General features: G+C 48.4%; 1 protein-coding gene across 2 annotated transcripts in view; it reads left to right on the top strand.

Moving 5' to 3' along the window:
* The first annotated feature begins 3,876 nt into the window (after positions 1-3,876).
* Positions 3,877-16,947, top strand: part of WFDC1 (WAP four-disulfide core domain 1) — a 63,081-nt gene continuing 50,010 nt past the window's right edge. For both annotated transcript variants that reach the window (XM_032614743.1, XM_032614744.1), the window contains exons 1-2: positions 3,877-3,980; positions 4,342-4,416. In XM_032614743.1, coding sequence (XP_032470634.1) covers positions 4,359-4,416 — 58 coding nt within the window. In that variant the 5' untranslated portion in view covers positions 3,877-3,980; positions 4,342-4,358. The remainder of the gene's footprint in view (positions 3,981-4,341; positions 4,417-16,947) is intronic.

The following is a 16,947-nucleotide window of genomic DNA, read 5'->3' on the forward strand; positions in this document are numbered from 1 at the left end:
GGGGGAACCCAAACCTCAGCTCACAGAGACGGAATGTGGGTGCCATATCGTGGGACCTTTACAGTTTGAAAGGAGAGCGGTAAGCCTCATTTGTATGCTACGTCTCTCAAATCCTAAATGTTGCCAACTAATAAGAAATTTATAAAGCACCGTGGAGCTGAACATGTGCACATCTGCTGACCTAGCAGTTCCTCTCCTAGGTGTATACCCACGAGAAACGCACGCAGATGCTCACCAGAGGCACGGGTTAGGAGGCTCGTCACCGCGCTGTTGTAACAGTGGAAAACTGGAACACCCACTAACAGGAGAGTGGGTAAATAAATCACGTGCGTTCTCACAGCGGAATACCATACGGCAACGAGGGGGCACACACTACAACCGTGTGCAACAACACAGAAGCATCTCGTAGCCGTTATGGTAAGTGCATGGAGCCGCACATAAAAGACCAGATACAGCGTGACTCCATCGATAGAACATTCAAAAACAGGCAACACGAATCCATGGTGATAAAAGCCTGGAAAGCGATTGCCTTTGTGGGGGCATAGAGGGTTCTGGAGGCTGATGACACAGTGTTTTAAATCCGTGCAAGTGATGTGTGTACCTTAGTATGTATGTTGTGTTTAATCTTTGAAAGTGGGTTGGTTTTTTTAAACTACCACTGACGTGGAGGACCAAATAAGCCATGTCAGTGGGCTGGATTCAGTCTTGGGCTCCCCAGTTAGAACTAGATTGTCACAGTGAATGTCTTTGAAGTGGCTAGGCTTTCAAAGCTACTCCAGCCCCGGAACCTCTATTTTTTGTCAGTCACCCGTGAATCCTGCAGTTACGCCCAGCTCTGTCTCTACACGGACCATGCCTGCCTTCCCTCCCTCGCATCCTCCTGGAATTCCGATGTCCTAGAGAGAACTCAGCAGCGGAGGTTTGCCCTCTCACCTCCTACCTCCCTTCTGCCTTCCTTTTCTGGAAGGAAGGAGAGAGATGGCTGGACCAATGACAGCTGCTTCAGCTTTCTGTTTAAAAATATTGCTCAACGGGCTTCCCTGGTGGCGCAGTGGTTGAGAGTCCGCCTGCCGATGCAGGGGACACGGGTTCGTGCCCCGGTCCGGGAAGATCCCCCATGCCGCTGAGAGGCTGGGCCCGTGAGCCATGGCCGCTGAGCCTGCACATCTGGAGCCTGTGCTCCGCAACGGGAGAGGCCGCAACAGTGAGAGGCCCGCGTACCGCAAAAAAAAAAAAAAAAAAAAAAAAAATATATATATATATATATATATATATTGCTCAAGATGTAATTATCCCCAGCGAAAGATGCAAGCTCTTCCCCAAAGCGAGGCTGTCCTCAGGCAGTTTGCAGAACTTGTGGATTTTCAGGGGCAAGTCTCTGCTTCAAAGGAGGCATGTGCCATTACTTCTGAATGCCAGGCAGCTGAGTTCTTTCTATTGGAGGAGGAATCACCCTCCAAGGAGATCAGATGTTTTCTGTTCTGGTTGGGGGATTACAGAGTGGAACACATGCTAGGGGCTCAGCTCCCGCCACACTCCAGGTGCCTGTAGCTTTTTATTATGACATTTTTCTAGCAAGCGGAACAATTGCAAGACTAGTACAATAAGCATTCCCTGCCTAGGCTCATAACTTCTAGCATTTTGCCATATTGACTTTATATGTGAATATATTTTTTTTCTGAAATATTTCAAGGTAAACTACAGGCACTGTACAGGCACTGAATTCTTCAGCATGGACATCTGGAAAAATAATTTCTACATAACCAAAAAACCATTATCACACCAAACTCGATGAACAATAATTAATAAAAATTCCCTAACATCATCTAATAGTCTATAATCAAATTTCCGTGTCTCCAAAATGTCTTGTGTAGTTGTTTTTCAGACCAACATCCAGTTAAGGGTCACATATGATTCTCCCAATTAGATTAGATTCTCTCAATTAGATTGGTGGATTATATTTCTTTACTCTTTTTTTTTTTTTTTGCCTGCGTTGGGTCTTTGTTCACTTCGATCACTACTATGTATCGCTGAGCTCGTTCTGTGTACCACACGCAGAACGAAATAAACATTTTAACCCTTACAACAGCCTGATGATTGGTGGTAGAGTCAATTATTCTCTCAGTTTAGAGGTGGAGACACCAAGGCTTGGAGAAGTTAAGGAATTTGTCCACAGGCATCCAGGATTCAAAACCGGGTCTGTCTACTGCTAACTCCCTGTTACATTGCACCAACCCTTCAAATTCCAAGACCAAATTTCTGGGGCTGTGTGCCTGCCTCAGGAGGTAACAGAGGCTGGGAGAAGGGTTGAAGGTTGAGTAAGAAATGCTAGATGAGACCAGGTACAGATTAAGCTGCCATTGGTAACCTTAAGGTTACGAAGATCCTGAATTTTACTTTCCATTTAACCTATTTTGAACATTCATGTATCATTTTGAAACCTACGTATGATCATAATGACTTAATACAACAGATATCGGTAACGATCATAAAGTTATTATTATTCTATTAATTTTATTTTTTAATGTTCAAGACAGTTGGCTAGTTTATGGGGCCTGTTACAAAGGGGTCCACGCAGATCATGTTGAAAGTGCTTGGTTTCCGCTGGAGTTACACTCCCTGCCGGGTTCTGCCACAGACAGAGCTTAAGGGTGGAGCCTGAGGGGTGATCAGGGGTGAGTAAGACCCAGCCCTGGACTTTAGGGCTGCATGTTGGGGAGACGGACTCACAACTGCCTGCAGCCAAGATTTAGAGAAACGTTAATGGGACAAAACACTGAGTTTCGGGAGGACAGGGAAATCTGAGAATCCAAGGAAGATTTTTACAGGAAGGGCCATTTGAGCTGGGTGTGGAGGTATGAGTAGGAGTCTGAGCAGTGACACTGACAAAGGCCTTTGGGGCAAGGGGAGTACAGGAGTGAGAGAAAGTGTGCAGAGTGAGGCATGTCTGGGAAGTGAGATTTGTGGCCAGCTCGGGAGGACAGTCAGAGATTAGGTCAGAAAGGGAAATAGGAGTCAGAGAGAACATGGCTTTGAATGTTGGATTGAACACGTGAGTTGTTTTTTTTTTTTTGCGGTACGCGGGCCTCTCGCTGTTGTGGCCTCTCCCGTTGTGGAGCACAGGCTCCGGATGCGCAGGCTAGGGGTCCATAGCTCACGGGCCCAGCCGCTCCGCATGTGGGATCCTCCCGGACCATGGCACGAACCCGTGTCCCCTGCATCGGCAGACAGACTCTCAACCACTGCTAGGAAAGCCCTTGGATCTTAATTTGAAAGGCATTACAGAGTCGTCAAAAGAACTCAGGAAGAATATGACCAGATCTGACCTACCTTAGGTAAGATATGTCTGGGGGGGGGGGATGCAAAGACCAGATGAAAAGACAAGACAGGGACCCCAGTTAGGACACCATGAAAAGAGGGTGTGAGGCAGACAGCAGGGAGCAGAAGAGGCAGAGGCAGCAGGAGGGATGCAGACGAGATTCAGGAGGAGTGTCGGCAGGATGCTCGTGGGGACTGGCGGATAGAGGGTGGAGGAGGCTACGTGATCCCGAGGTCTCCAGTCTGTGTGGCAGAGTGGATGGGGGGGCCAGTAACCCACCTAGGAAGCAACGGAGGAAAAGAGGTTTAGGGGGAAAAGATGTCACCCTGGTGGAGCTCGTTAGGTTAAGGGCGCCCAGGTGCAAGTGTTTGGGCAATTGCGTTTAGAGCCCAGAGAAGAGCTCCGGGATGCGAGCTCAGGCGTGAGTCTCCTCAGACCCCCTTCCGGAAGCGGAATCACACTCGGGGAGGTGCGGCTGAGGGGCCGGGGCGGGGAGGAGGGAGGCAAATGATGGGTGACCCGGAAGGGATGCTGTGTGGAAGTTCCTCTGCATCCCAGGAGGCCAGAGGGAGGCCGGAGCAGCTCCAGGTCCTGGGAGGCCTGGAGACCACTTGAGGGAAAGGATTTCCCCCCAAGCCAGGTCCCAGATGAGAGGCAGGAAGTGAGTGGGGATCTGGGCTTGAAGGGAGCGGAAACGGGCTGATCCGGGTGTGTCCCGGAACCGCGAACCCCCTGCCTGGTCATGGGGGGGCCTGGCAGGATTCTCCTCGTGCCAAGAGAACCCCCCAGAGAGCCTTGAGGAGCCCCCTGAGGGCCTCAGGTGGGACAGAGGCCCTTTCAGAGTTTCCCAGGTATTCTGAACGACAGCTTGGCTGAGCCCATTTGGCCCGGCCAACTAAGCCGCCACGGGGGTCACCACACCTCGTCAGGCTGCAGGTTAGTTCCTGTAAAGGGGTGAAAGAGGGTCTTAGAGGCCCTCCCCTGTACCCGCTACCTCTCTAACTCCCCTCCCCCACCCCCAGGAAGCATTTGAACTTGCATGGCTGCCCCTGAAGACGCGTGCTCCAAGGCCCTCAAGGAGAAGGACGCTGTTCCAGGTGAGTTTGGGGCCAAGCGTTTTCCCCCCGGGGATCTGCTGACCAGCAACCTGACCAATCCGATGTGAGAAGTGCCTCTCCTAGACCAGGGGCTGGCTGGCTGTCGCCTGTGATCCCCCCGACTTCTTGCTCCCCAGGGTCCCCCTTTTCGACAGGCCGGCTTTCCACCCTCCATTGTTGGGTAGGTCAGCCTGGTACCCACTGGGCTTGGCAGGATCCCTGGCAGGACAGCGAGGCAGCACTGCCGCGGGGGATAGGCTGAAGTTTCAGCAGGGCCCGTGGTGGTGGACGGTTCTCCCCAGTGTCATTCTGCAGGGGCGGAGTCGAGTCTCTGCAGGGGCGGAGTCTCTGCAGGGGCGGAGTCTCTGCAGGGGCGGAGTCTCTGCAGGGGCGGAGTCTCTGCAGGGGCAGAGCTGGCAGGGGGCGAAAATGCTCAATGGCAGGAGATGTGAACTCTGGAGCCCAGGACACCCCTGTTGGCAGTTGGGAGCCTCCAGGTGGGCACAGGGAGGGAGAGAAGCAGGCCCACAGCCAGGTGTTCTTACCTTTGGAGGTCTCTCCTCACGGAACATCCAGCTTCTGAAATGTGCCCCGACCCCTCATCAAAGATGTGGGGACATGTTTCTTCAGTATTGTGCTTTTGCAGTCTTTTGGCTGCAAGGAGCTGGCTGAATTCAGGATCGGTCCAACTCCTCAGCGTGCTCTGTTCCTGTTTCAGATAAGCGTTTTCAAAATGAGACAACAAAGCGACAGATTGGTTCTGATGTAATGAAATATTTTGGATGTCATTGGCCAGTGAACAGATACATAGGTTAACCATCAAAATCTACATTAATAGCACTTGTATTTTTTCTCATGATTTGGAAGCTTTGTTTTCAGAATCGTGCATCTTTTAGTTGGTCTCTGAGAAGCTTGAGGGTCCAGGGGTCTTGGCCAGAGGGGCCTTAATGGGGGCAAGGGAGGAGGGGGAAGGGGCGCCGGGGAGGGACCAGGGGCTTAGGAGAAGGGCTGGGTCTCCAGGAGGACAGTGGCCAAGCAGAGGCAAAGACTCATGTCCAAGTTCAGGAGGACAGGAGAGTTGTAAAGGAGGGGTCCCAAAGTCCCAAGGGCAGCTGGTGGTGTGAGGTCAACGTGGCAAGGTGCCACCAGGACTAAGCAGGAAGGTGACGAAAAACTTGAGAGTAAGGCAGATGGATGCCTCTCCGTCCTTTCAATGTCACAGTACAGCCTCAACTAACCCGCCAGCCTGGGAGTAATTTATATTTAATTCTCCAAGGAACCGTGCCTTTGTTCGACTCACTTATTACTATTCATTAGGGTCCAGATTCTGAAGTGAACATGCTAAGTGGCAAATTTGTGTCTGGTAGAGATGAATATGATTTCTCTCTGTTAGCAAAGAAACCCCCAAGGATATGGTTGCATTGCCCTGCAGAAGGCTCACTGGTTTTGAGTCTCGCTCAGCAATCTCATCCCGACACTGTCAGGTGCCTATAACATCGTGTGCTTCTTGGACCAGGTTTGCCATGCCGTCGGCCCCCTCGCTCATGAGCAAAATAGATTTTCCGCACGTGTTCATCCTACAAGAGGCATTTTTCAAAAAACTTTTTGAAAGTTATATTTTGATGCCCTTTCCTAGCCAAACATGCCTGCTAGAGGCCCAGGCAGGGCAGGCCCAGGGGGCTGTCGGGACCTTTTAGAGGATTTTTGGTCTCGTGGTGCCTAGAAGCACGTGGAGTAGCACAGAGTTCGGTTCCGTTTGTTTAAGTCAGTCTGTGTTTCCAGGTACCAAATTTTGTTCCAGGAATCTATTGCTGTAAAACAAACCATCGTGAACTTAGTGTCGTAAAATAACGAGCACTTTATTATGCATAAAAAAAAATCGTGGATTCTGCGGGTCAGGAATTTGGATGCAGTAAAAAAGGCTAGTGTCTCCTCTGTGATGTCGGCCGGGAGACTCAGCGGCCGCTGTGGCTTCAGCATCTGGGGCTGGCATCTTGGCAGGGATGGCTGGAAGCTGGGCTCAGTTGGGACCGTTGGCCGGAGCATCTCCTGGTGGCCTCTCCAGCACGGTGGCCTCAGCAGGTGGTTGGACCTCTATCATGGCAGCTCAGTGCTCCTGTGGGCCAAAGGGGAGCTACATGGTCTTTCATGACTCAACCTCAAAAGTCACATGGTGTCACTTCTGCTGTGCTCTATTGGTCAAAGCCGTCACAAGCCTGCCTATACTCAAAGGAGGGGTCACAGCCCTGCCCCTCAATGGGAGGGGCGTCAAAGACTCTGTGGTCGTGTTAAAGCTGCTACTGCTTCTTTAAATTTCTTTCCTTTTTGGTCATTTGATGACTTGTAACCTCCCATGTATCATAATAAACCATGAGGCTTTGTCAGAGCCAAGGGAAGAGCAGACCTCCAGGTTTAATCTTTGTTCCCAGTTCTGACTTTTGTCTTTGGGTTGTTTTTTTTTTTTTTGCGGTGCACGGGCCTCTCACCGTTGTGGCCTCTCCCGTTGCGGAGCACAGGCTCCGGCCCAGCCGCTCCGCGGCACGTGGGATCTTCCCGGACTGGGGCACGAACCCGTGTCACCTGCAATGGCAGGCAGACTCTCAACCACTGCGCCACCAGGGAAGCCCTGTCCTTGGGGTTTTTATCCAGTCACGGTATCTTCTTTCTCTTGGTTTTCTGATCATGAGGGTGGAAAATATGCCTATTGACATAAGAGAATATTCATTCTATACTTGGTAAGTGAAAGAGGCAAAGGAAAAATAAAATGGAAGACTATCTACCAAGGTGCTAGGTGGTTATCTCCGAATGGAAGGTTTAGACGTGATTTCTATTTTGTTGTCACGAATAGGTATTTTTCTTTCTGTACAAATTTCAAGTAGCATGTGGAGATCAAGCTTGCAGGCTCTGGAGTCAGATCATCTGGTTTCAAATCTCAGTTCTTTCAGTTTCTAGCTTGGGCAAATTACTTTGATTCTCTGAAACTCAGTTTCCTCATCTGTAAAATGGGGCTATCAATAGGACAATAGCACCTACCTCAGAGGCAGAATGGTTGTAGGATTAAATAAGACAATGCATGTAAAGCACTTACCATAGTATCCAGCATAAAGTAAGCAGTCTAGGTTCGGGATTATTCTTAGTGGTATTATTACTAACAACTTTTTAAAGAAGATAACCAAGCAAAGGTTGTACAATTATACAAAAAAAAGGCAAATTATAGATTTACAGAAAACCTTTAAAAAAAATAACTAGGTCTTAACTGTTTCTAATGTCCTGACAACAGCATCTCATGTTAGTGTTTGTGTGTGTGTGTGTGTGTGTGTGTGTGTGTGTGTGTGTGTTTGTTTTATCAGGAGCCTAAAGCCAGTTTTATTGCTGGAAAAATATCTCATAATTTGAGATATTTTAAGAGCTGATTGCTTCAGATGTATTCCACCTTCCTGAAGACTTTGAAAATCTAGGGCAGTTATTTTCCTTAGAGGGGAGCGAGAAGGTTACAGAAAAGTGTGCTATCCCGTGGATCCTCAATATTCTAGAGCAGGCCCTCAATCGCGCAAGGTTGAGAAGCTAAAAGCAATGAAATAATTGACCTTAATTTTTTTTTAAAAATGCAGAAGCTTTGTTCTTTCTCTGCTGGAACACAAAAACATTTGTTATCCTAAAAGGAAATGTTTCTTTGACTGCTTTTGCTGTCAGCAGAAATTTTGGCTTTTGTACCCAATACCCTTTCTAACTAAATAAATACGAAGGACAGACAGATTATCAGTTGTGCATTTAGAGCAAGTCTGGAGGAGCAGACAGTGGTGGGGAGGTGGGGTGATGGTCCCCTCATCCAGCCATGGTGGAAGGCGGATCCCCTGGCAGCACTGTGTCTCAGGAGCAGGGCCAGCCTGCGTCTGATGAGATGGGATCACATCTTACACTGTTGCAGAGGGTAAAGTTGGGCCAGAGCTGGAAGTCTGTCAATTTTGCTCCTGGCATAAGGGCTGGCGTGGAATGGACATAGTTATTAGTAATAATATCGCTAAGAATAATCCCGAACCTAGACTGCTTACTTAATCCTGGATACTATGGTAAGTGCTTTACATGCATTGTCTTATTTAATCCTACAACCATCCTACCTTTGAGGTCGGTGCTATTGGCCTATTGATAGCCCCATTTTACAGACGAGTAGCATTGGATGCGTGGATAAATAGAGGAATTAAGTGGAGTTGGAGACACTTTGCTGAGCCCTGAGCGTCTGGGGACTCCCAAGCTCTGCTTGGGAGCTATGACCAGAATCCAAAGGAAAGGACACATTTTGGTCATTTTTCTGCGTTCCATGTGAGGTTTACCTGGCTAACGATAAGAATATTTATTAAAGACCGACCATCTGTCCCTTAGGGATGTGGTGCTGGGGTTGCAGAAAACAAGATTTATTTTATTCCAAATAATTTTCCACATTTTCTAGAATGAGCGTGTGTTGTTTTCATATATTCATACAAAATTTATGACTACGTACAAAGAAGGCAGATGCACATTCTCCTCTTAACAAAGAATCACTGTTTTTACCTTGTTGTGCCTACTTCCGGACCCTTTTCGACGCATTTTGTATTATATGCTTGAGGGCTTGCTGCACGCTCTTCTTCATGGCCTCAGTTAGCCACCACCCCAACAGCAACTTTCAGATGAAGGCTTTTCATAGTGTCTTTTAACAGATACGAAAACAGTAGCTCAGAGAGGTTAAGCAACTTGTCTGAGGTCACACAGCAGTGAGGGGGTGGAGGACCTGACATCTGAGTCCATGCCCTGTACTGCACCAAAAGTAAATTCATTTTTTTAATGGGCAAAGGTGAGGATGACAGCTGGCTGATAAGTGCAGAGGACCTGATCATTTCTCTCCCAGACCTGGCTCAAGTGCGTTCAGAGTCCAGGCTCCAACAGCCCGGGGGTGCCAAGGAGGCTAAAGGGCAGAGGAGAGGCACTGCCTTAAGTCTTGAACCCCGGTGGCCAGCCTGTCCTCTCTGTCACTTGGAACTCTTTCCAGAGGGTCAGCAATCACTTTGATACCATCAGGTTCTGTTCTCCAGGCGGCGAGGGTAGAATTTCATTTTGCTGTGGTAGGAATTTAGTTGCTTTCGGTTGGTACCGTCTTACACCGACTGCAGGTGTCGACAGGTTTGAAGATTAAAGTATGCAGAGAAATTAATTATTTAAGGAAAAGCATTTGAACTTGAGACAGGGTAAACCTAGATTAAAAAGCAGGAGGTCCAAACTGTCAAATACTGCCAGCAGATTTTTCACGCTCGACAAACATGAACAGTAGCCGACACCTGCATGAAGCCTTATAATTTACTAACTTGCACTATGTAGTTCAGTCTTAGGTGATCTGGGAGGTCTCTGATACGGGTGTATCACTCCACTCTCATGGATAAGGATGCCAAGGGCCAGAGAGGTCGAGTACCTGGCCCAGGGTCACACAGCTTCAAAAGACCAGAGCAGGAATTGGAACCCACATTCAAAGTTTCTATGACTTTTACATCCACTGTTCCTCTGCGGCTCGTTCAATACCAAGATACATGCATTGCTGCAGAAAGCATTCATTGAGGCTTGTGTGACTCTGGCTTTTCCTATTCATGATATATTGATTTGAGGCTGAGAAACAACCATTTGCAAACGTATTTAGGAACAAAAATAAGTCCCGGGCTTCCCTGGTGGCGCAGTGGTTGAGAGTCTGCCTGCCGATGCAGGGGACACGGGTTCGTGCCCCGGTCTGGGAGGATCCCACATGCCGCGGAGCGGCTGGGCCCCTGAGCCATGGCCGCTGGGCCTGCGCGTCCGGAGCCTGTCCTCCGCAACGGGAGGGGCCACAGCAGTGAGAGGCCCGCGTAACGCATAAAAAAAAAAAAAAAAAAAAAAAAAATAAGTCCCATGGTGTCGCTGGGGACACTTAGGCAATCAGAAATCACACGGAAGACTCACTGTTGCTTTGGGTAGAACATGGACCCTTAGCTATGGAATCAGTTGATGGTGACAACACTATAATGAAGCCATTGAATGGGTTCCCACAGCCTCGTTCTGATCCTCGTGTATGTGGAGAAGCCAGATGTTCCATTTGAGCTCAATATCATCAAGTCCCATTGTCTCCCCAGGTCAAAGTTATTAAACGCCTGGGGTTGATGTAATTTTTAGAGGGTGAGATGGTAACTGTTGCATTTAATGGGGTAGAATTTGCAATTCTGGTTAAGCCTCGGGTAACTGGACAGACCCATGCAGAAACCCCAGCTCACCCTCCTCCAAGCAGCATTGCTCAGGGAGAATGCTTCACTTTGCCAACTAAGGCTCTATCCCCTTGTCATCTCAACGGGATAAGGGTAGTGTCTACAGCATAGCAGCGCTGTGCAGGGAGGCCTGCCCGGTGGCTCCTGGGTTCGTAGCAAGCCATCAGTAAACATTTACCGCTGTTATTATTTTTGTTGCCAAAGGTAGTGGCCGTGTGCATGTGTGCATGCGTGGGTGCACGTGCATGTCTTTTAAGGCCATGAGAATGGCTAGAGATTAGGAATGGGGTCTTGGGGACCTGAGTTGTCATTTCCATGCAGCTCACTGATGATTCTAAAATCCTGGGCAAGTTATCTTCTTTGGGCTTCCCCTTCTATGAAACAAACTTAACCTAGATTATCTGTAAATTTCCTGTGTATATAAGACATTCTTAGATTCTGTAATTCCTGTTCCAGTTCATGCAGATGGCAAAACCTCACTGGTGGGGAAGGAGCTGGTCACAAACACAGATAGGCTGGGAGGGGAGACAATAGGGAGTGGTGGGGATTGTGGTGAACTGGGGAGGGTGAGTCCCATTCGAAGGGGTCACTGCAACTTAGGAAAAGCTGCCTGCTGCCACATGGGAGAGTGGGCTCTTCACAGCCAGATTTCCCTGTTTGTTCAAGACAAGCCGGAGCAGAGATTTTAATATAGAACTTCGCAATTCTTAAATGCTGACAGCTAATTTAAAAGAAAATGCAAATACCCGACGTCCCAAAAAAACTGTCTGAATGTCAGATTCAAACTTGGCCCACGTTTGTGGCCTCTGAACCAGCCATACCTCCAGGCCAGCATAATTCCCAGGCAAGATCATCCTGGGGACTGGGTGATCTTTTATTCTAACATTTTCTTTTAACATTAAGACCCATATTGTAGTCTCGTTAGCACCAAGAAGGAGACAGGAAAGGTCCCTGTTCTGGAAATGGTTCATCTGTTTTTAGCCCTCTGGGCGCAGCGTGGTTGATTACGTCATCCTGCGGGACTGCTCTTCTGGCAGAGGGCTTCAGGGGAGCACCCTAAATCTTCCTCAGCCACCTCGACTTCCACCATTGACGCTGGAGACTCTGACCTCCTCGGACCCACACAGAGTCTCCCAGTCTGTTACCAGACATTTTTTCATAGTACAGATGAGTTTGAGTTCTTTGGGGTGTTTTTTTTTTTTAATTTACATAAATAAAAATATAAATTATATAGCTAAAAATATGCATATCCTAAAATTGCCCATTTTCATCCTCTTTAAGTGTCCAGTTCTGTAGCATCAGGTGCATTCACGCTGTTGTGCAACCATCGCCACCAACCACCTGCAGACTTTTTTTTCACTCGCAAAACTGAAACTCGCGTCACTACGAAGTGATACGTCTCTCTGAATTTGACTACTTCAAGTACCTCATATGAGTGGAATCATGTAGTGTTTGTCTTCTGTGTCTGGCTTATTTCGCTTAGCCTGATGTCTTCAAGGTTCACCCATGCTGCAGCCTGTGTCAGAACTTCCTTCTTTTTAAAGGCTGTATAACGTTCCGTTGTATGTACATATAGGCCACATTTTGCTTATTCATCCATCCGTTGGTGGACTCTTCGGTTGTTCTTCTGGCTGTTGTGAATAACGTGCTGTGCACAGGGGTGTGTAAATACCAGTTCATGTTCAGTACTTTTGGATACATACCCAGAAGTGGCATTGCTGGATCATGTAGTAATTCTTTTTTTTTTTTTGCGGTACGCGGGCCTCTCACTGTTGTGGCCTCTCCCGTTGTGGAGCGCAGGCTCCGGACGTGCAGGCTCAGCGGCCATGGCTCACGGGCCCAGCCGCTCTGCGGCACGTGGGATCCTCCCGGACCGGGGCACGAACCCGTGTCCCCTGCATCGGCAGGCGGACTCTCAACCACTGCACCACCAGGGAAGCCCCATGTAGTAATTCTGTGTTTAATTTTTTGCGAAACCTTTATACTGTTTTTCCAAAGCAGTTGCGATATTTTACATGATTCCCAGCAGTGCACAAGGGTTCCAGTTTCTCCACATCCTCGTCAACACTTATTATTTTCTGTTTTTTGTCTTTTAAAAAATAAAGCCGTGCTAATGGGTGCGATGGGTGGCTTTTTCAAGGGCTCAGGATAAGGGGAAGAGGATGATAGCACGAGGGACCTGGGAGATAGAAAGTCCTTGAGAGGAAACATTATAAATGGCTCCATCACATGCAGCAAGTGTTCCAGAGTTGTGCTCTCCAATAAATGCTACCAAAAGTCCAGTTTCTCTATTGTAGGTGCACGTTTCAAGTGCTCGGAAACACATGTAGCGGCTGGTGGCTGCCATGTTGGACAGTGCAGATCTAGAGCACTCCATCATCACAGAAGGTTTTATTGGCTAGAGCTGCTACAAAGTTCACAAAATGCATGTTCACATATATGTCTCATTTTGATGTTTGGGACTCCAGTACTGGCCCTGCTGGGGACTTGACCTATGTCATGCAGCCTCTGGGTGGCAGAATCAAAAGGGGAGTCCCTCAGATTCCTGATCCAGTGTCCCATGTTCCCTTCCTCTTACCCTAAGTTCACACAGAGCATGGAGGGCAGGTGGGGGCGGGGTGGTGGGCAAGGGGGAGGGAGTTGACTATAAAGGATGCTGGTCCCACAGCATTTCCCAGGATTTGTTTTTAAAGATGAGTAGGCTGTGCTAATATTTCCTGTCTAGTGGTTTATTAAAAGTAATGTACCAGATGCTCCAAGGATTATATCACACTCATGGCCTGGTGGCTCTGACAGCCCTTAATCAGCTTCCTGACTGCAGCAGGCTCAGGAGATTCCATGACCTTGTGTAGCCAATTCTCTCTTTTCCACACTAATATCATGTCAGCTGAGCACATGGCCACGCAGAGCAAAGACTACATTTCCCACCCTCTCTTGCAGCTAGGTATGGTCATGTGACCAAGTTCTGCCAATGGGATGTCAGTAGAGGGTCAACCTGCCAGCATCTAGGGATCTTTTTTTTTTTTAAAGAAGATGTTGGGGGTAGGAGTTTATTAATTAATTAATTTATTTTTGCTGTGTTGGGTCTTCGTTTCTGTGCGAGGGCTTTCTCTAGTTGCGGCAAGCGGGGGCCACTCTTCATCGCGGTGCGCGGGCCTCTCACTATCACGGCCTCTCTTGTTGCGGAGCACAGGCTCCAGACGTGCAGGCTCAGTAGTTGTGGCTCACGGGCCTAGTTGCTCCGTGGCATGTGGGATGCTCCCGGACCAGGGCTCGAACCCGTGTCCCCTGCATTAGCAGGCAGATTCTCAACCACTGAGCCACCAGGGAAGCCCCTGGGGATCTATTTTAAGAGATGGCTGGCTGGCATGTGCCCTCTGCCCGTCCCTTTCCCTCTTATCCCTTTTTCCATTCTGCTGTCTGCAGCTGTCACTGTGGTTCCTGAGGACAAGATTGAATGTTAGGGATGGAGGAGAGGAGCAGAGCCACCATGCAGCCCTGAACTGCTAACGTTTGGCCTTTTATGTGAACATGAACCAAGCTGCTGTCTGGGTTAAGTCACTGTTATTTTTGGTCAATGCTACTTGCAGGCAAACCCAATTTTAACTGATGAGCTAGGTGATAATAGTGGCTAACTATAGGTCAGGCCCTCTCTATAAACCCTTAACCCTCAGAACAGCCTTAGTAAAGTAGGGATTCTCAACTGGGGATGATTTTGTCCCGGAGGGGACCTTAGGCAATGTCTGGAGACATTTTTGATGGTCCTGACTGTGTGTGGGTGTGGAGTGCTACTGATATCTCCTGGGTCAAGGCCAGGAATGCCGCTTAACATCCTACAGCGCAGAGAACAGTCCACCCCACAGGAATGATCCAGTTCCAGATGTCAATAGTACTGAGGTTGTAATGCTCTGCTTTATGTTTTGTTTTGTTACATATAAGAAAACTGAAGCCAAAGGGCATAAATTACTTGCCTATGGTGACAGAGCTTGTAAGTGGCAGAGTCGGGACTCAAACCCAGGCAGTTTCAGTGCAGAGGTGAGGGTTGGTATGTACCGTGGGGCGAGGTGTGGGATGCACCGAACACGCCCCCCCCCCCAAACACCCTGCACAGCCCCACCTTGTCTCCAGGAGTCTGGCAGCTCCTGGCTTTGCCACTCACTGAAAGAGTGACCTTGAGCTGGTCACCTCCCCTCTGGGTGCCCCAGTTTCCTCTACGGTAGGGGTGGGGGATGGTAAAGCCCAAATGCCTGTTGCGTGTATTGGCGAGCCCAATGCAACACCTGTACAGCAGCTCTCTGACCAATCAGAATGGACTTAAGCCCAATGCAGCACCTCTATAGCGGCCCCTGACCAATCAGAATGGACTTGAGCGTAGATCCCAGAGGCCCCAACTGTGCAGAGCCAGCCCTTTAGTTGCCAGACCATAGCGGGGAAGCCGAGGAGTGGGGTGGATCTTGGAGGCTGGAGTTGGGGGGAGGTACTTGAGCACGTGCTGTTTGCTAATTGGTATGGAAAGATTTCAACACTTCAACAACCTGTACGGTTAATTCTTGTACCATCCGCCACACGTCAGCATGAGTAGGAGATGTAGAAATCATTCAGGTCGGGAGGGAACCTGGCCTCGTTTGGAAGAATGAATCTGAAGAGCCGGTCTCCTTTGACCTCCAAATTATCCCACCCATCTTGGGTTTAAAGAAATTAAAACACACCCACCATTCAAATGAAAGGTAAGGGGTGAGAGGGGACTGCCCGATGAGCTCTGCCTAAGACCAGGAGCTTTGCTATCGTTTAATTCATTTCATTCCCACAGCTGTCCTGGGAAGCGGTGTGTTTATTATTTGCTCCCATTTTACAGATGAGGAAACTGCGGCCCAGAGAGAGTTAGTACCACTTCCAGGATTTTGTAGCTGGTAAGCAAACTCAGGAGTTTATTTACACAAGCACCCAGTTAGAAGGCAGGGGGTGGGATTTGGGGGCCTGTGGCCATCTCTGATTTGTGCAGATGGGCTACTTTTAACACTCAGAAAGAAATAGGGAAAGGACTGGCCTCAAAGTGCATTTGGCTTGCTGAGTTTGTTCAGTTGGGCTCAGCACCTAAGTTCACCAAGGCAGAAACTGACGACTGATGATTCCATTTCCGTTTCCTGCCACCTGCCTCACCTTGACCCCCTAGGACCCGCCTACCCCATTTGCACTCCCTGACTGGTGCCCTGTCAGCAGCAGCCCAGGATCTTCATACCCCTCCTCCACACTCCCTGGCAGGTTTGAGCCACCTCTGGATTAAGGAGGCACAAATGATTTGATATCTCAGCCTGGGATTTAACTGACCTCTTAGCTCAGTTGGAAAAACTTCCTCTCTCAAAAAGCTGTTTTATCTTCCGCCCCTGCCACCACGTTAATTATAGTAACTCCTCATCAGATGCCTCAAATGAGAGGGGAAAAAAAAGGCAAGAAGACAAGATGCTGGGACAGGCTGAGTTGCCTTTCTAGACCATTTGGAGCACAATTGCTTGTTATCACCCTCTGAATCACCAGCTTTCACTTGGAGATTAAAAGGCATCCCTTGAGACCATTTGAAATGAACAATAAGACATACAGAAGCTTAATCTTCTCAAGGGTCATGAAACCTGGGTTTTATGGGACATTGCTTCCCCCAGCCTCCAGTTTCCAGTCTCAGGCCATCAGTTCCCTGGGCAAAAATGGGGCCCTGGGAAAATTCACACCTGCACAAAGTGGTTAATGGCACATGAGACCATTTCACAGTGTAACTAGAATGACATGTTTCCAACCTTAAGTTAACCTTCAGTGGAAGGACACCACTGACTAGACTTGGAACTTTTGAGTTCCAGAAGCTCCCAGAATGCTTTGCTTTGCTCTTTTCCTCCCTCCCTCCCTCCCTCCCTCCCTTCCTTCCTTCCTTTCTTTCTTCCTTCCTTCCTCTCTCCCTTCCTTCTTTCCTCCCTTTCTTTCTTTCAACAAAATTGAAGACTTCTATTTAAACTTTTTTGTTTTAACATAAATTATAAATCTTAAGCCTTTAATATCAACTTGTCTTTCACAAACTTGGAAAACCCACAAGTTGAAACAACATATTGATACTAACACATAATTCAAGAACAGTTTCAAGAGAGAAAACATTTTTAATACAGCTATTTTATAATCGGTGTGGTGTCACAGAACCCAGGCATCCGAACGCAGTTTCTTAGGGTTCAGAGGGATGTCATGGGGCTTGACCTTCTGAGGGTTGATACAACTTAGCTGTATGAGTTCTGGA

Source organism: Phocoena sinus, chromosome 19 (genome assembly GCF_008692025.1).
Source record: "Phocoena sinus isolate mPhoSin1 chromosome 19, mPhoSin1.pri, whole genome shotgun sequence".
Classification (NCBI taxonomy): Eukaryota; Metazoa; Chordata; class Mammalia; order Artiodactyla; family Phocoenidae; genus Phocoena; species Phocoena sinus.